The sequence below is a fragment of the Vitis riparia genome, unplaced genomic scaffold, assembly GCF_004353265.1.
Source record: "Vitis riparia cultivar Riparia Gloire de Montpellier isolate 1030 unplaced genomic scaffold, EGFV_Vit.rip_1.0 scaffold793_pilon_pilon, whole genome shotgun sequence".
In the NCBI taxonomy this organism is placed as follows: domain Eukaryota; kingdom Viridiplantae; phylum Streptophyta; class Magnoliopsida; order Vitales; family Vitaceae; genus Vitis; species Vitis riparia.
The window spans coordinates 74732-92792 of NW_023269787.1; the positions used below are offsets into that span (position 1 = coordinate 74732).

Below are 18061 nucleotides of genomic sequence, written 5' to 3' on the forward strand. Positions count from 1 at the left end.
AAATCAATGAATCCTTCTGGTGGCAGGCCATGTGCATGTATACCACTTTTTCTACGGATTTTTCTCCATAGTACGGTAATTTAAAAAAGTTATGTTTAAATTACTGTAGTAAAAGAAGTTATTATAAATATACGGTAGTTTTTGCCACCTAGGAAAGAGGATTTGCCACTTAGGAGAGAGGAGAGAGGAGAGAGGAGAGAGGAGAGAGGTTCAGCGGATAATTTTTTTTTTAAACCAAAATCATCTTTTCAAATTTCGTCAAAGGGAAATCGTCTCTTGAAGAGACGAGTTCCATGAAAAAAAAAATAGTATTTAAAAAAATTCCCCATTTACAAGGGAACTCGTCTCTTGAAGAGACGAGTTCCATGAAAAAAAATATATAAAAAAAAAAAAAAAAAAAATTCCTCAAGGTATATATTTTAAAAAAAATTCCTTAAAAAAAAAAAAAAAAAATTCCACAAGGGAAATTCAAGAGACGAGTTTCCCATGGGAAAATTTTTTTTAAAAAAAAATTCCCAAATTAAAAAAAAAAAAAAAAACAATTCCACAAGGGGAACTCGTCTCTTCAAGAGACGAGTTTCCCATGGGAAAAAAAAAATTTTTTAAATTTTTTTTTTTAAAATTCCTAAATTAAAAAAAAAAAAAAAAAACAATTCCACAAGGGGAACTCGTCTCTTCAAGAGACGAGTTCCCATGGGAAATTTTTTTTTTAAATATTTTTAAAAAAAAAAATTTCCAAATTAAAAAAAAAAAAAAAAAAAAAAAAAAAAAAAAAAAACCATTCACAAGGGGAACTCGTCTCTTCAAGAGACGAGTTTCCCATGGAAAATTTTTTTTTTAAAAAAAAACATATTTTTTTAAAAAAAAATTCCCCAATTAAAAAAAAAAAAAAAAAAAAAAAACACAATTCCACAAGGGGAACTCGTCTCTCAACTCGTCTCTTGAAGAGACGAGTTCCCCATGGGAAAATTTTTTTAAAAAAATTCCTAAATTAAAAAAAAAAAAAAAAAAAAAAAAAAACAATTCCAAAGGGGAACTCGTCTCTTCAAGAGACGAGTTTCCCATGGGAAATTTTTTTTTTTTTAAATATTTTTTTTTAAAAAATTCCCAAATTAAAAATAAAAAAAAAACAAGAGTTCCCATGGAAAAAAAATATATGTTTTTTTAAAAAAGTTCCCAAATTAAAAAAAAAAAAAAAAAATTCCCCAAGGGAACTTGTCTCTCAAGAGACGAGTTCCATGAAAAATAAAAAAAATATATTTTTTTAAAAAAATTCCCAATATATATTTAAAATTTTTTTTTTTTCCCATGGGAACTCGTCTCTCTTCAAGAGACGAGTTCCTTGTGGAATTGTTCTTTTTTTTTTTTTTTTTTTTTTTAATTTGGGAATTTTTTTTATAAAAAAATATTTAAAAAAAAAAAAATTTCCCATGGGAACTCGTCTCTTGTTCCCTTGAAGAATTGTTTTTTTTTTAAATTTTAAAAGAGACGAGTTCCCTTGTGGAATTGTTTTTTTTTTTTTTTTTTTTTTTTTTTTTTTTTTTTTCAATTTGGGAAATTTTTTATAAAAAAATATTAAAAAAAAAAAATTTCCCATAGGAACTCGTCTCTTGTTCCCTTGAAGAATAGTTTTTTTTTTTTTTTTTAATTTGGGTATTTAAAAAAAAAAAAAATTTCCCATGGGAACTCGTCTCTTGTTCCCTTGAAGAATTGTTTTTTTTTTTTTTTTTTTTTTTTTTTTTTTAATTTGGGTATTTTTTTATAAAAAAAAAAAATTTTCCCATGGGAACTCGTCTCTTCAAGAGACGAGAGACGAGTTCCCTTGAGGAATTGTTGTTTTTTTTTTTAAAAATAATAATTTGGGATTTTTTTAAAAAAAATATATTTTTTTTTCAAGAAACTCGTCTCTTCAAGAGACGAGTTCCCTTGTAAATGAGGAATTTTTTTAAATACTAATTTTTTTTTTTCATGGAACTCGTCTTTTGAAAAGACGATTTCCCTTTGACTTTTGAAATTTGAAAAGATGATTTTGGTTTAAAAAAAAAAATTATCCGCTGAACCTCTCTCCTCTCTCCTCTCTCCTAAGTGGCAAATCCTCTTTCCTAGTGGCAAAAACTACCGTATATTTGTAATAACTTCTTCTACTACAGTAATTTAAGCATAACTTTTTTAAATTACCGTACTATTGAGAAAAATCCCTTTTTCTACTACTTTTTCCTTCCTCTTTTGCTTTGTGGGTCAACCATCTTCTCCAATAATTCATTCTAGCATTGGAATCCAAAGTTGCTTTTGGCCAAACCAGAACTGAGCCAGCTTCGCTACCAAGAAATTATTGCATTTTCTCAATACAAACCAATCTTTTCCACTTTGGTGGTTTAATTTGACCATATACTAGGACACGTATATATTGTGCAAAAACTTCATCAACGAAAGTAAGAGACTATTTTATAATTTCTTCATTTTCCTGTATTTGAAATATGAATAAATAATTAAACCACAAACAATATAAATTCTCCTAGTGTAGATATCCTTAATTTTTTGAAAAACTATACACGATATTAATGCTTACGAATTTTCACTTTTTCTTTACCATTTATACTAGGGAAAACAAATGTTAAAGTTACGTAAACCATAAATTTATTTCAATAATTTTTTAACCCTCCTAGTGGCAGCCCATGTACTGGTTTCATGGCTTTTTGACTCCCCTTTTTAACTTTTTCTTTTTTTTATCTTTTGTTTTCTGTGTAGCGCAGTGGTATTGTCGACAATGTCGGCAAGTAGGGCCTCTATCATTTCGGTTCAAAGTCATTGCATTTTCTCAAAGAAGGGGATGGGTTATCAAAGTTTTTCTTTTTTAATCTTTTAAGTAAATTTCAAAATGAGAAATTATATACACAATCCTTGGAAAAATAATTGCTCATATGACAAAATAAATAAATAATTTAATATATTTAATTATTAAAATCTAAATTTTATAAAAATGAAACTAATTGTATTGAGAAAATAAATATAAGTTTCTATAAAAAAAAAATTTTGAACCCTTCTGGTGGCAGGCCATGTGCATATATGCCACTTTTTCTACTCCTTTTTCCTTCCTCTTTTGCTTTGTGGGTCAACCATCTTCTACAATAATTCATTCTAGCATTGGAATCCAAAGTTGCTTTTGGCCAAACCAGAACTAAGCCAGCTTCGCTACCAAGAAATTATTGCATTTTCACTATACGAACCAATCTTTTCCACTTTGGTGGTTTGATTTTGGATCGCTTACCTTCATTTTTCCTTGATTCATCGCTCACTTTTCTCTACAAACCAACAGACATGGCTGGGGCTTTAGTTGGGGGTGCTTTCCTCTCGGCTTCTCTTCAAGTTCTATTTGACAGGTTGGCTTCTCGCGAGGTTGTGAGCTTCATCCGGGGGCAGAAGCTCAGTGATGCGCTCCTGAAGAAGTTGGAAAGGAAGTTGCTGGTCGTCCATGCAGTGCTCAACGATGCTGAGGTCAAACAATTTACAGATCCACATGTGAAGAAGTGGCTGGTCTTGCTTAAAGAGGTTGTGTATGATGCGGAGGACATATTGGATGAGATCGCCACAGAGGCTTTGCGACACAAGATGGAAGCTGCGCAGTCCCAAACCAGCACAAGTCAGGTGGGTAACATCATGGACATGTCTACCTGGGTTCATGCCCCATTCGACAGTCAGAGCATAGAGTCGAGGGTGGAGGAGATCATTGATAGACTTGAAGATATGGCACGAGACAGAGCCGTCCTTGGGTTAAAAGAAGGTGTTGGCGAGAAACTGTCACAAAGGTGGCCTTCTACTTCTTTGGTGGATGAATCTCTTGTCTATGGCAGGTATGATGAAAAACAGAAGATGATTGAACAGGTGTTGTCTGATAATGCAAGGAGCGATGAGATAGGTGTGATTTCCATAGTGGGCATGGGCGGCCTTGGCAAGACCACACTTGCTCAGCTTCTATATAATGACCCAAGGGTGATGGAACACTTCGATTTGAAGGCATGGGTTTGTGTTTCCGAAGAATTTGATCCTATTAGAGTTACAAAAACAATTCTGGAGGAGATTACTTCATCCACTTTCGAGACAAATAACCTAAATCAGCTTCAAGTTAAACTGAAAGAGAGAATTAATACGAAGAAATTTCTACTTGTCTTGGATGATGTTTGGAACGAGGACTCTAGTAACTGGGCTATGCTACAAACTCCACTCAAAGGCGGGGCAAAGGGAAGCAAGATTGTTGTAACGACCCGCAGCACCAATGTTGCAGCAGTTATGCGCGCTGTTTATTCTCATCGTCTTGGTGAACTATCCTCTGAAGATTCCTGGTCTCTGTTTAGAAAACTCGCATTTGAAAATGGAGACTCGAGTGCATATCCACAACTAGAAGCAATTGGTAAGAAGATTGTGGACAAGTGCCAAGGTTTGCCACTAGCTGTAAAAGCAATGGGGGGCCTTTTACATTCTGAGGTTGAAGCGAGGAAATGGGATGATATACTAAACAGCCAAATATGGGATTTGTCCACTGATACAGTTCTTCCTGCATTGAGATTGAGTTACAATTATCTGCCTTCATATCTAAAGCAATGTTTTGCCTATTGCTCAATTTTTCCCAAGGACTACGAATTGAAGAAAGAGAAGCTAATTTTGTTATGGATGGCTGAGGGTCTTTTACAAGAATCAAAAGGCAAGAGAAGAATGGAAGAGGTAGGTGACTTGTACTTTCACGAGCTTTTATCAAAGTCATTTTTTCAAAATTCAGTTAGGAGAAAGGAGACACACTTTATAATGCATGACCTTATTCATGACTTGGCTCAACTGGTGTCTGGAGAATTTTCTGTCAATTTGGAGGATGGTCGGGTATGCCAAATCTCAGAAAAGACTCGTCATTTATCATATTTTCATAGACAATATAATACCTTTGATAGATATGGAACACTTTCTGAATTTAAGTGTTTGCGAACATTTTTATCATTGGGGGTTTACATGTTTGGCGCCATTGCTAACCACTTAAGTAATAGAGTTCTACACAATCTATTATCGGAAATTAGGTGCTTGCGGGTGTTGTGTTTGCGTGACTATAGGATTGTTAATCTGCCCCATTCAATTGGCAAGTTACAACATTTGCGCTACTTGGATCTCTCTCATACTTCGATTGAAAAATTGCCTACATCAATATGTACTTTGTACAATTTACAAACATTGATATTGTCATGGTGTATGAAACTGTATGAATTGCCTTCAAGAATTGAAAATTTGATTAATTTGCGTTATCTTGACATTCTTGGTACCCCACTAAGAGAGATGCCAAGTCATATTGGCCATTTAAAATGTTTGCAAAACTTGAGTAATTTCATTGTGGGGCAAAAGAGCAGGTCGGGGATTGGAGGATTGAAGGGACTTTCAGATATAAAGGGAACACTTAGAATTTCAAAGTTGCAGAATGTGAAATGTGGCAGGGATGCAAGAGAAGCCAATTTGAAGGACAAGATGTACATGGAGGGGTTAGTGTTGGCTTGGGATGAGGGACCAAGTGATATTATACAAGATGGAGACATAATTGATAATCTTCGGCCACATACAAACTTAAAGGAACTCTCTATTAGTCGTTTTGGTGGTTCCAGATTTCCGACATGGGTAGCAAATCCTTTATTCTCTAATCTCCAGACCCTAGAGCTTTGGGATTGTGAAAATTGCTTATCATTGCCACCACTTGGGCAGCTACCCTCTCTTGAACACTTACGGATCTCAGGAATGAATGGAATAGAGAGAGTGGGCAGTGAGTTTTATCATTATGGGAATGCTTCTTCCTCCATTGCAGTTAAGCCTTCCTTCTCATCCTTACAAATTCTAATATTTGAGTGCATGCACAATTGGGAGAAATGGTTGTGTTGTGGATGCAGACGTGGAGAATTCCCTCGTCTCCAGGAGCTTTATATGTGGGAGTGTCCCAAACTCACTGGAAAATTACCAAAACAGCTTCGATCGTTGAAGAAACTTGAAATTGTTGGATGTCCGCAGCTGCTTGTGGCTTCACTCAGAGTCCCTGCAATCAGTGAATTGAAGATGGCCGATTGTGGTAAATTGCAGTTGAAAAGGCCAGCTAGTGGCTTCACTGCTCTTCAAACCTCACACGTTAAAATTTCAAACATCTCTCAGTGGAAGCAACTACCAGTGGGAGTGCATAGCCTCTCAATTACAGAATGTGATTCTGTGGAGACTCTAATAGAAGAGGAACCGCTCCAGAGCAAAACTTGTGTTCTCAAAGATTTGAAAATCAGATATTGTTGTTTTTCTAGATCCTTGCGCGGAGTTGGTTTACCCACTAATGCATTGGAATCACTAAAAATCTCTCACTGTTCCAAGCTAGAGTTTCTCCTACCTGTGTTGTTGAGATGCCACCACCCTTTCCTCGAAAATATATACATCAGAGATAACACCTGTGATTCTCTTTCATTATCCTTCTCCTTAAGCATCTTCCCAAGATTGCGTTATTTTGAAATCAATAATCTTCAAGGGCTTGAATTCCTCTATATCTCCATTTCAGAGGGGGATCCCACATCTCTTAATGATTTGAATATCTATGAGTGCCCTGATCTTGTATATATTGAATTGCCGGCTCTCGACTCAGCAAGGTATGAGATCTCCAGATGCTTGAAGCTCAAGTTATTGAAGCACACCCTCTCAACTTTGCGGTGTTTGAGGTTATTTCATTGTCCAGAATTGTTGTTTCAGAGGGATGGCTTGCCCTCCAACCTACGTGAACTTGAAATTTCATCCTGCGACCAACTGACATCTCAGGTGGACTGGGGTTTGCAAAGACTGGCCTCTCTTACAATGTTCACAATCAATGGCGGATGCCAAGACATGGAATCATTCCCTGATGAGTGCCTATTGCCCTCCACAATTACCACTCTTGAAATTAAACATCTCTCAAACCTCAAGTCTCTAGACAGCAAGGGGCTTCAACATCTCACCTCCCTCACAACATTATCCATTAGCTGCTGCCCTGAGCTCAAATCTTTAACAGAAGCAGGTCTTCAACACCTTAGCTCACTTGAAAAATTGCAGATCTCTGACTGCCCGAAGCTTCAATACCTGACGAAAGAGAGATTGCCAAACTCCCTCTCTTCTCTGGCTGTTGAAAAATGCTCTTTGCTGGAAGGTCGCTGCCAATTTGGGAAAGGCCAAGATTGGCAGTATGTAGCTCACATTCCACACATAATCATCAACGATGTGTTATACTGATGAAGATGGAAATATATCAATGTCAATCAGGTACTTGTTCCATACTCAAAATAACTTCCTTCAAAATAAAAAACGTTGTGGCAATTATTAAGTTTATGCTTCAAAATTTCTTATCATCTCTATTGTGCTTCCTTGCTCTCTATAAGGTTTGGTTGATTTGGCTATGGTCATAAAGGCATGGTGCCAAGCAGCTCTCAGGGATAAGTGACTTGGTCTTCTTGAGCCTCAATCATGATTTATGGTTAGTGAAATATTTTAATTGCTTTGATCCTTTGTCATGATCTATTATGGATTTGTACTTGTAAAGACTTCATTTTCAACTTCCCGATGGTCCAACTGTGGAAACCTCACAAGTTTTTCTTAATCATGACTGCATCATTTTGTGAGTTCTCGTTTGGCTAATATTTTCCAATAGTTAAAGCATTTGTGCAGTGATGTATAGTATGCTCTATGTCAATTTACAATAAAATTGTTATAAGGGAACTTCCAGATGGAAGGTGGGGTGAGGAAGATGCCATTGTTTTAGTGCCTCGTTCATTGTTCTTATTGAACGCAGAGTACCTTAATGGTACTGCCTGCTCAAATTTTACTGAGATTGCTCTGTTTTGGTTGGGCAGTCTACAATTACTGGAGACAGTATTCACTATGGTTCTACTTGCAAGCAGGGAGAGATCACCTGAATGATAGTTGATACCACACCACCAATTAGCCACTGTCAGAAGGCAAGGATATGGGAATGCATCTTCTTTGTTATGTACTTAGCAGGACTTTTTTTTTTTTTTTTTTGGCCTAATTTTGATCTCATACAGTTCTTGTTTGGTGTTTCTTAGGTCTTGGCTATGATCGGATATTTCCATGTACATTATGTACCACACCCCACTTTTCAGGACCAGGAGGCCCATTCAGGCTTCATTGTTTATCTCAGCAGAGTCAGATGTTTGTTTGAAAAGAAAAATACCAAAGTTCAGGTGAAGACCTATACATTTGAGATTCCCATGAAGAATGTTGTAATTCGATTTATTTGATTTTGAGGGCTTTTGTAATTCTGTTTGCTATTATGGTGTTGGTACCATTTGAAGAGGGTGGTAGACCATAACTCCCTCATTCAAGCTTCCAAACTTTGTATAGGAAAGATGATGTTGTGTTGACCATCTTCACTTCTTCACTTCTTCATGCAATGAAAATTTACTTCTCTTCTATATATGCTCACAGTCTGCTCAAGTTTATCTAAAAGTGATATTTAGATACATAATATAAATCTATATTTTCCGTACAAGAGGTTGTAGCTTTTATATAGAATTTATTACTTGTTTCTATTTTTAAAAGCAAAAATTTTTCTTAAAGAATATTTTTAACCTAAGCACTATTAATAAAAGTGGTACGAACCAAAATACTTTAATTTGAATTACTCTCAACTTCTTAATTTATGTAAATTATAAGAGAAAAAACCAAAGTACTAAATAGATACATACCATACTTCAAATCTAAGAAGTTAACAATATAATGTGTTGAAAAAGTACATGTGCGTGTTGGAGTGCTTATGCATAAAATTGTAATTCTCATGGTAAAAAAATGATTCAAACTTTATGCACTTTATATTGTGTGTCCATGGGGCCCAAGCCCCTATATCTAAATGAAAATTCGGGTTTTTTTTTTAACTTCTAAAGCTACTTTGAGAAAAAAAATTTAAAAGATGGTAGTTACAAAACTATTGACAAATCGTTGACACTTTTTGCCACATCGAAGGTGTCTTTTCAAAAGACATTTTCTATAATTTTCATATGAATGACACACGATAAAAAAAAATTAAATTTACATTGAAGATGTCTCTTCAAGAGACACTTTCCATAATTTTATAAAATTAAATTTATATTTAAGAGACACATTTTTACAATTTTTTTTAATCAATCATATATATTAAAAAAATTGAATAATTATTAAAAGTGTATTTTAAAGAGACATCTTCCACAATTTTATAAAATCGAATTCATACTAAAAATGTCTCTTCAAGAAACACTTTTTCACTTTTTTTTTTTTTTGTTTATCAATCATACATATTTTAAAAAAAAATGAATTTTTACTTCCATAATTTCACAAAATCGAATTTATACTAAAGGTGTCTCTTCCAAAATTTTCAGTGAAGACGGTTTTGAAATTGATAAGCTTTGATCTAATTAAGGTGATCAAATTGTGAAGGCTAGCTCTCTATCCCTGGAAGACAGCAACAAAGACATATACTTAGGCTAATCTACTTCATGGAACATTTTAATTACTCCACTTCTTTTTCATGACCTTTCATTGACTTGGACTAGTTCATCTCTTGCAGCCAATGCCTATCTCCTTATATTTGTCAAAATCAGCTTCTCTCGTCTAGCCGGCATTGTTGAAGATAAGCAACTTGGACTAATTCATCTCTTGCAGCCAATGCCTTTCTCCACTTGCATGCACATTAAATTAGACATGACTTAATTACCAGGTCTGTTGAAGATAAGCAACTTGCCTTCCCTTAACAATTATTACAGGCCGACCTACCTTCATCCACCACCCCCACTTTCCATTTATATGCCTTTACTTTCATATTCTTACCCCATAAGATTAAGATTAAGAGCATGTGGCCTGGTAAACAATGGTGACGTACAGGGTCTACCATGAAAATTTGGAATTCAAAGTTCCTTTTTGCTGCATCCAGAAGGAAATGGAGGGAGAATTATGCTTTAGGAGTCTATTTGTTGATAATGGGTTAAAAGTCCTTAACAACTTGTATAATTGATAAGAAGGATGTAAAATATGGAGAGACCAAAATACCCATTAAAATAATCATCTTGGTTAACATATAAAATGGAAAGTGATTGTAGGAAAAATTTATGGTCTGCTGTACCAAAATTAGATTTTTGACCATTGGATTTACATATTTAATCATGACCATTGATTTGAATTGGAAAACATTTGCTATCGGTTTCTTATTGGAGGATCCAATTTTAGAGGATCGAATTTTAGAGGATACAAATTTAGTAATAATTATGTAATAGCATTTTATATTATTAAAATATATAATTTATAATAAATAAAAATAATTTATTATCTAATTTTATGTTCCTTTTTATTTTATTTCAATATTATTTAAAAATATATAATAATAAGGGAGAATTGTGTTTTGAGGTGAGTTGAGACTGGTAATTGATCCAAGATCCTTGTATCACCTATATTTGAACTCAAAACCTAACGATGGAATAGAAATTGAAGAGAAGGATGTTACTTTTCAAAAATACCCTTGATTGTCAAATTAAAAAATTAACTTGCTACTCTCACCTCTCTCTCATTCTCTCTCACTCTCTTTCTCTCTTTTTATTTAGCTCCCCTATTTTTAAAAATTTTTAGAACTTTTTTATTTTATATTTAACCAATTTATAAAATAAAGATTCTTGTTCTTAAATGATTTTATTGCAAAATTTATCTTTTAAAATTAAATTTAAATAATTTTATAGTGAAATTTATCTTTTTAAATTAAATTTTTTATCCTTATTTATTTCATGTAGTAAACAAATATTTTAAATAAAAAAATCTATTTCAATTTATTTATGAGAATTACATTAAATCAAAATGCATTTTTAATTCATGGATATTGAAATTGATTTTTCTTAAATTTTATTTATTTAATATAATAAATTTAGAATTCAAAATAAAACCAACTTCCTTAATTCATAAGAAATAATTTTTTATTAAATGGTTGATAAAAAATTAAAAACTATTATTATATATTTTTATAACCATTCATTTCTATCATCCTATGCCTTGGAAAATTAGTTATTTGTAAAAAAAGATAAAATAATAACTTCTTTTATTAGAAAGAAATTTTATAATTCATTTTTATAATGGGAAAAAAGATTTTCTTAATTATTTCTAAATCCAACCAACGAATCTTTTGAGATTCTCTAGATTTTAAGAATTTTGATACATTCAACTATTAGAAAAAAAAATTCAAAATTCTTATAAAATATATTTTTAAAATTTAGGTAAATAAATTATAAATTAAAAAAGATATAATTAATAATTTAAATTCTTTAATGATTTAAAAAAATTAATAATAGTTTTGAATTCAAAAAATTGATATAATTAATTACTTATTAAATCAAAATATTTTAGAATATTATATTGGTAATTCAATAGTAAATGCATATAACAAATGAAAAACTTTACTTATTTACATGTTAAAAAAGTTAAATTTTATTTATTATTCATTATAAATAAAATATTATTAAAAATTATTATTATTTATTTTTAAGCAAGAAAATTAAGAATATGTTAATATTCTTATATTTCTAACATAGACTAAAATAATAATTTTTTATAAAAAATATAATTTATGATTTTTTTTATAATTTATTTGTAATTACAAAACTATTTTCATTTTAAGATTTAAATTAAATTAAATTAAATCTATATTATATAAATTGAATTTGCAATGTTTTTACAAAACCAAAACAAAAAAAATTATTTTTAAAAATAACTTATTCAAACAAGTTTTTCATTTTTCATTTTTAAAAACTTGTCAAGTGTCGTTATTTTATAAAACACTAGGGGTCTTCGCTTTTCAATGTTTTAGAAATAATTTTGAGTTAGAAGATAAATGGGAAGGGAAGGTACGAGGAAGAAAGGGGAAGAAAATGAAAGGGATAAGCCGATAAGGGTTTGGAGAAGTGGATGGATGGGTAGAAAAGGAGGGTATTATGGGTATTAGACTTGTAAATATTATTTATTTATTTATTTTTTAAAAAACAGGTGGATGGTTACAGAATTTGTGGGGTCGCAATTAAAACTGGGACCCACCATCATTTCATTTTCTCCATACCTTGGAGAAGGGTGCTGCCCAGGACTATCAGAGATTGTTATAGGATTAAGATAAAGAGCATGTGGCCTGGGAAACAATGGTGACGTACAGGGTGTACCATGACAATGGAGTTCAAAGTTCCTTTTTGGCTGCATCCAGAAGAAAAGAAGTCGAAGCAACTTAACTGCCAGGAAATTGCAACTTAACTACGTACCAGGAAACTTATTTTCCCTGTACAAACCTACCTTTTCCAGTTGGGTGGTCTGATCTTGGATCTACTTACTTTTATTTTTCCTCTATATATTCATCACTGATCACTTTCTTTACAAACAGACATGGCTGGGGCTGCAGTTGGAGGAGCATTTCTCTCGGCTTCACTCCAAGTTCTGTTCGACAGGTTGGCTTCTCGTGAGGTTCTAAGCTTCATCCGAGGCCAGAAACTCATCAGTGATGCACTCCTGAAGAAGTTGGAAAGGAAATTGCTGATTGTCCATGCTGTGTTCAACGATGCAGAGGTGAAGCAATTTATCAATCCATCAGTTAAGAAATGGCTGTACTTGCTTAAAGAAGCTGTATATGATGCGGAGGACATATTGGACGAGGTTGCCACTGAAGCTCTGCGATGCAAGATGGAAGCTGCAGGCTACCAAACCAGCACTAGCCAGGTGGGTTACATCCTGTTTACTTGGTTTCATGCTCCGTTTGATAATCAAAGCATAGAGCCGAGGGTGGAGGAGATCATTGATAGACTAGAAGATATCGCGCATGACAGGGATGCCCTTGGGTTGAAAGAAGGTGTTGGTGAGAAACCGTCACAAAGATGGCCTTCTACTTCTTTGGTAGATGAATCTCTTGTCTATGGTAGGGATGGTGAGAAACAGAAGATAATTGAACTGTTGCTGTCCGATGATGCAAGAAGTGATGAGATAGGTGTGATCACCATAGTCGGCATGTGCGGGGCTGGCAAGACCACACTTGCTCAGCTTCTATATAATGACCAAACGGTGAAGGAACACTTCGATTTGAAGGCATGGGTCTGGGTTTCTGAAGAGTTTGATCCTATCAAGGTTACAAAAACAATTCTTGAGGCAATTCAAGAGTTTGATCCTAATGCCCAAGAAGCGAATACCAACGACCTAAATCTACTCCAACTTCAACTGAAAGAGAGCATTAATATGAAGAAATTCCTACTTATCCTCGATGACGTGTGGAACGAAGACTCTAATAATTGGGATAAGTTACTAACTCCGCTCATAGTCGGCTCAAAGGGAAGCAAGATTATTGTAACTACCCGAAGTACCAATGTTGCAATAGCTATGCGTGCCTTTCATACACATTGTTTAGGTGGATTGTCCTTTGAAGATTCTTGGTTGCTGTTTAAGAAACTTGTATTTGAAACCGAAGACTCAAGCATACATCCACAACTAGAAGCAATTGGCAAAATTATTGTTGTCAAGTGCCAAGGTTTGCCGTTAGCTATAAAAGCACTTGGGAGTTTCTTACGCTCCAAGACTGAAGCAAGGGAATGGGATGATATATTGAAGAGTAAAATGTGCCAGTGGTCTTCCAATGAACTTCTTCCTGCTTTAACCTTGAGTTACTATCATCTACCTTCACAGCTAAAGCGATGTTTCGCTTATTGTTCAATTTTTCCTAAAGACTATGAGTTCAACAAGGAGAAACTAATTCTGTTATGGATGGCTGAAGGTTTATTACAAGAAGATTTCAGCAAGCAAATGGAAGAGGTAGGTGATATGTACTTTCATGAATTATTATCGAAGTCATTTTTTCAACAATCACTTAGCAATGAATCATGCTTTGTAATGCATGACCTCATTCGTGAATTTGCTCAATTGGTATCCAACGAATTTTCTATTTGTTTGGAGGATGGTGAGGTGTATAAGGTATCTGAAAAGACTCGTCATTTATCATATTGTAGTAGTGCATATGATACATTTGAGAGATTTGAGACACTAAGTGAAATTAAGTACCTTTGAACATTTTTACCATTGAGAGGAGGAACCTTGCCTTTATATCACCTAAGTAAAAGAGTTGTACATGATCTTTTACTAGAAAGTAGATGCTTGCGGGTATTGTGTTTGCATGATTATCAAATTTTTTATCTACCTCCTTCAATTAGCAAGTTAAGACATTTGCGTTACCTGGATCTCTCTAATACAAGGATTAAAAGGTTGCCTGACTCAATATGTACTTTATACAACTTACAAACATTGATATTATCGAGTTGTCGGGATCTCAATGAATTGCCTTCAAAATTGGGGAAATTGATTAATTTGCGTTATCTTGATATTAGTGGTATTTATTTAAAAGAGATGCCCAGTGACATAGGTAATTTGAGAAGTCTACGAACATTGACTGATTTCATTGTGGGCAGAAAGAATGGGTCAAGGATTGGGGAATTGAGAAAGCTTTCAGATATTCAGGGAAGGCTTAAAATTTCAAAGCTGCATAATGTAGAAAGTGGTGGGGATGCAATGGAAGCCAATTTGAAGGATAAGAGGTACCTTGATGAGTTAGTGTTAGCTTGGGATAAAGATAAAGAAACTGATGACGTTAGACAAAAAGTAGTAGCTTGGGATAAGAAAACTGATGATGTTACACAGAAAGGAGCACCTTGGGATAAGAAAACTGAGGATGTTATACAAAAAGGAGATATACTCAACAATTTTCAGCCTCATAGAAACCTAAAGAGACTCTACATTAGTTCCTTTGGTGGTTCAAGATTTTCAGATTGGATAGGAAATCCTTCATTCTTCAGCCTTGTGTCCCTAGAGCTCTTCCACTGTGAACATTGCTCATCCTTGCCACCACTTGGGCGGCTTCCATCTCTTAAACATCTTCATGTGCAAGGGATGACAGGGATAGAAAAGGTGGGTAGTGAGTTTTATGGGAATACGTCTTCCTCGGCCACAGTTCATCCCTTCTTCCCATCCCTTTGCACTCTAAGATTTAAGTTTATGTGGAATTGGGAGAAATGGTTATGTTATGGAGGCAGACGTGGAGAATTCCCTCGGCTCCAGGAGCTCTATATAATCAACTGTCCCAAACTTATTGGGAAGTTATCCAAGCAGCTCCGTTCCCTGAAGAAACTTGAAATTACTAATTGCCCGCAGCTACTTGGGGCTTCAATCCGAGTTCCTGCCATCCATGAATTGATGATGGTCAATTGTGGTAAGTTACAGTTGAAAAGGCCAGCCTGCGGTTTCACATGTCTTGAAATTTTAGAAATTTCAGACATCTCACAATGGAAACAACTACCATCAGGACTGAAGAAGCTTTCAATTAAAGAATGTGATTCTACAGAGACCTTATTGGAGGGAACACTGCAAAGCAACACCTGCCTTCTTCAACATTTGGTAATTAGAAATAGTTCTTTCTCCAGATCTTTGCTCATGGTTGGTTTGCCTAGTACATTGAAATCACTAAAAATCTATAACTCTACCAAACTAGAGTTTCTCCTACCTGAGTTGTTGAGATGCCACCACCCATTCCTTGAATATATATGGATTGAAGGTAGCACCTGTGATTCTCCTTCATTATCCTTGTCATTAAGCATCTTCCCCAGGTTGACTAATCTCAGAATGGAAGACCTTGAGGGGCTTGAATCTCTATCCATTTTGATATCCAAGGGAGACCCCACATCTCTTAGTTGCTTAACTGTCACAGCATGCCCTGGTCTTGTATCGATTGAATTGCCTGCTCTCAACTTAGCAAGCTATTGGATCTCCCATTGCTCGGAGCTCAAGTTTCTGAAGCACAACCTCTCATCTTTGCAGAGATTGAGTTTAGAGGCTTGTCCAGAATTGTTGTTCGAGAGAGAGAGTTTGCCCTTGGACTTACGTGAACTTGAAATTTCAAACTGCAATAAACTCACCCCCCGGGTGGACTGGGGTTTGCAAAGAGTGGCCTCTCTTACACATTTCACAATCAGGAATGGATGCGAAGACATGGAATTATTTCCTGGTGAGTGCCTGCTGCCCTCCACTCTTACCTCTCTTGAAATTGAGCATCTTCCTAATCTCAAGTCTCTGGAAAGCAAGGGGCTTCAACAACTTACCTCTCTCACAAAATTATCCATCCTTAACTGCCCTAAGTTCCAATCCTTTGGAGAAGTGGGTCTTCAACATCTGACCTCTCTTCGCCATATACAGATTAGTTACTGCCCTGTTCTCAAATCCTTAACAGATGTGGGTCTTCAACACCTCCTCTCTCTTGAGGAATTGTGGGTCATCGACTGTCCTAAGCTCCAATACCTGGCAAAAGAGAGACTGCCAAACTCCCTCTCTTGTCTGACAATCAAGGAATGTCCTTTGCTGGAACATCGTTGCCAATTTGGGAAAGGCCAATATTGGCATTATATTGCTCACATTCCACACATAATCATCAATGATGTGCTATACTAATGAAGGCAGAAGTGTATGAATGTGCACTCAGGTACTTGATCTATACTCAAAAATAATTTCACCAAAAAAGGAGTGGATGTTGCAAGTTATTAAGCTTGTGCTTCCTTGCTCTATGTAGGGTTTGACTGATATGTCTCCAGTCATAAGGCATGGTATGAAGCAGCTCTCCAGGCATACTAGTTTACTTTTCTTCTTGAGCCTCAATTATGATTTGTGGTAATTTTAATTGTTTTGATCCTTTGTCATGACCTATTATGGATTCCTACCTGTTGATTTCTTCTGGATGGTTCAATAGTGGAGACTTCATTTTCTAATTCGCAAATTACAGGTTTCTCTTAATCATGACTACATCATTTTGTAGGTTCTATGAGGTTGACATGTTTAAAGGAACAGGTATGCTTTCTTTTGGCTAATACTTTTCAATAGCTAGCTCATTTTGTGTTCTATGTTGCTTCAATTTACAATAAAATTGTTACAAGGGTTCTGCCAGATGGAAGGTGGAGTGAGGAAGATGTTGCTGTTCTAGTGCCTGGATGAATTTTCCTATTGAACACATAGGTGCTATTTCTATTGATAGTTGCCTTTTTTATAAAGATGAACTGAATTGACCAGGTAGGTCTGCATGTGCAACTACCCTGGCTTTCCATGCTATCTTAACGGCATTGCTTTGTTAAATTTTACTGAGATTTTTCTGTTTTGGCTGGACAGTCTGAGACGGACTTCATTGTGGTTCTACTGGCAAACAGGGAGAGTTCATCACTTTTTTTATACCACTCCAACAGTTAGGCCACCTCCCAAAGGCAAGGATAAATGAATAGAACATCTTTGTTGTTTGAACTTGTTTTTTTTTTCCCAAATTTGATGTCATAATGTTTTTGATTGGTGTTTCTTAGGTCTTGGCTACAATCAGAAATTTCCATGTACATTATCCTGTTGTTGGAATGATCATTGAGGCATCTGTCATGCCCCCACTTTTCAGGACCAGGAGGCCCATGTAGGCTCTCATTGTTTATCTCAGGAGAGACGTTAGATATTTGTTTTTGAAAAGAAAAATATCATAGTTGTAGTGAAGGTTTATACATGTGAGATTCCCATGAAGAATGTTGTGATTCGATTTAATCAAATTTTGAGAGCCTTTGGTAGTTCTATCTGCCATTTTGATGTTGGTACTATTTAAAGAGGGTGGTAGACTATAACTCCCTCGTTCAAGCTTCCAAATTGTGTATAGGAAAGATGATGTTATGTTGAGCTTATTCACTTCTTCATGCAATTAAAATTTACTTCTCTTCTATGTTCACAAGTCTACCCAAGTTTTTTACTTCTTCACATTAATGATATCCACACCTACCTACTTCTCTTCTATGTTCACAAGTCTACTCAAGTTTTTTACTTCTTCACATTAATGATATCCACACCTACCTTACGTTGGATTGTGCAGCATGAATTAGTTTTGTTATCCTATGCAAAGGATGTTAAGATTGAGCTTCCCACTAATCTCATGGAGGCAGAGCTCCCCGATTAGCTCGTAAGGGCTAATGTGCTCTATGGA

At 34.9% G+C, this 18061-nt stretch overlaps 2 protein-coding genes across 13 annotated transcripts; both read left to right on the plus strand.

The window, feature by feature from the left end:
• Positions 1 to 3088: 3088 nt before the first annotated feature.
• Positions 3089 to 8461, plus strand: LOC117910631 (putative disease resistance RPP13-like protein 1). Of its 4 annotated transcripts, XM_034824735.1 has the most exons (5): positions 3096 to 7082; positions 7113 to 7290; positions 7407 to 7501; positions 7878 to 8014; positions 8091 to 8461. In XM_034824735.1, exons 1-2 carry the CDS (start codon positions 3319 to 3321, stop codon positions 7258 to 7260), a joined length of 3912 nt encoding a protein of 1303 aa, XP_034680626.1. In that variant the 5' UTR covers positions 3096 to 3318; the 3' UTR covers positions 7261 to 7290; positions 7407 to 7501; positions 7878 to 8014; positions 8091 to 8461. The 4 variants fall into 4 exon arrangements, with proteins under 4 accessions (XP_034680627.1, XP_034680628.1, XP_034680626.1 ...); XM_034824734.1 differs by having other exon boundaries at positions 3096 to 7290; XM_034824737.1 differs by lacking the exons at positions 7113 to 7290; positions 7407 to 7501 and having other exon boundaries at positions 3095 to 4719; positions 7878 to 7982.
• A 3748-nt stretch (positions 8462 to 12209) lies between these two features.
• Positions 12210 to 17312, plus strand: LOC117910629 (putative disease resistance RPP13-like protein 1). 9 transcript variants are annotated; one of them, XM_034824732.1, is made up of 5 exons: positions 12210 to 12341; positions 12422 to 13833; positions 16874 to 16905; positions 16992 to 17124; positions 17221 to 17312. In XM_034824732.1, exons 2-3 carry the CDS (start codon positions 12424 to 12426, stop codon positions 16880 to 16882), a joined length of 1419 nt encoding a protein of 472 aa, XP_034680623.1. In that variant the 5' UTR covers positions 12210 to 12341; positions 12422 to 12423; the 3' UTR covers positions 16883 to 16905; positions 16992 to 17124; positions 17221 to 17312. The 9 variants fall into 9 exon arrangements, with proteins under 9 accessions (XP_034680623.1, XP_034680616.1, XP_034680622.1 ...); XM_034824725.1 differs by lacking the exons at positions 12210 to 12341; positions 12422 to 13833 and adding exons at positions 14355 to 16543; positions 16631 to 16728; XM_034824731.1 differs by lacking the exons at positions 12210 to 12341; positions 12422 to 13833 and adding exons at positions 14355 to 16543; positions 16631 to 16728 and having other exon boundaries at positions 16992 to 17070.
• The last annotated feature ends 749 nt before the right edge of the window (positions 17313 to 18061 follow it).

Coding starts and splice junctions, on each gene's coding strand:
- LOC117910631 (XM_034824734.1), top strand. CDS start 3,319: ATGGCTGGGGCTTTAGTTGGGGGTGCTTTCCTCTCGGCTTCTCTTCAA.
- LOC117910629 (XM_034824723.1), top strand. CDS start 14,422: ATGCCCAGTGACATAGGTAATTTGAGAAGTCTACGAACATTGACTGAT.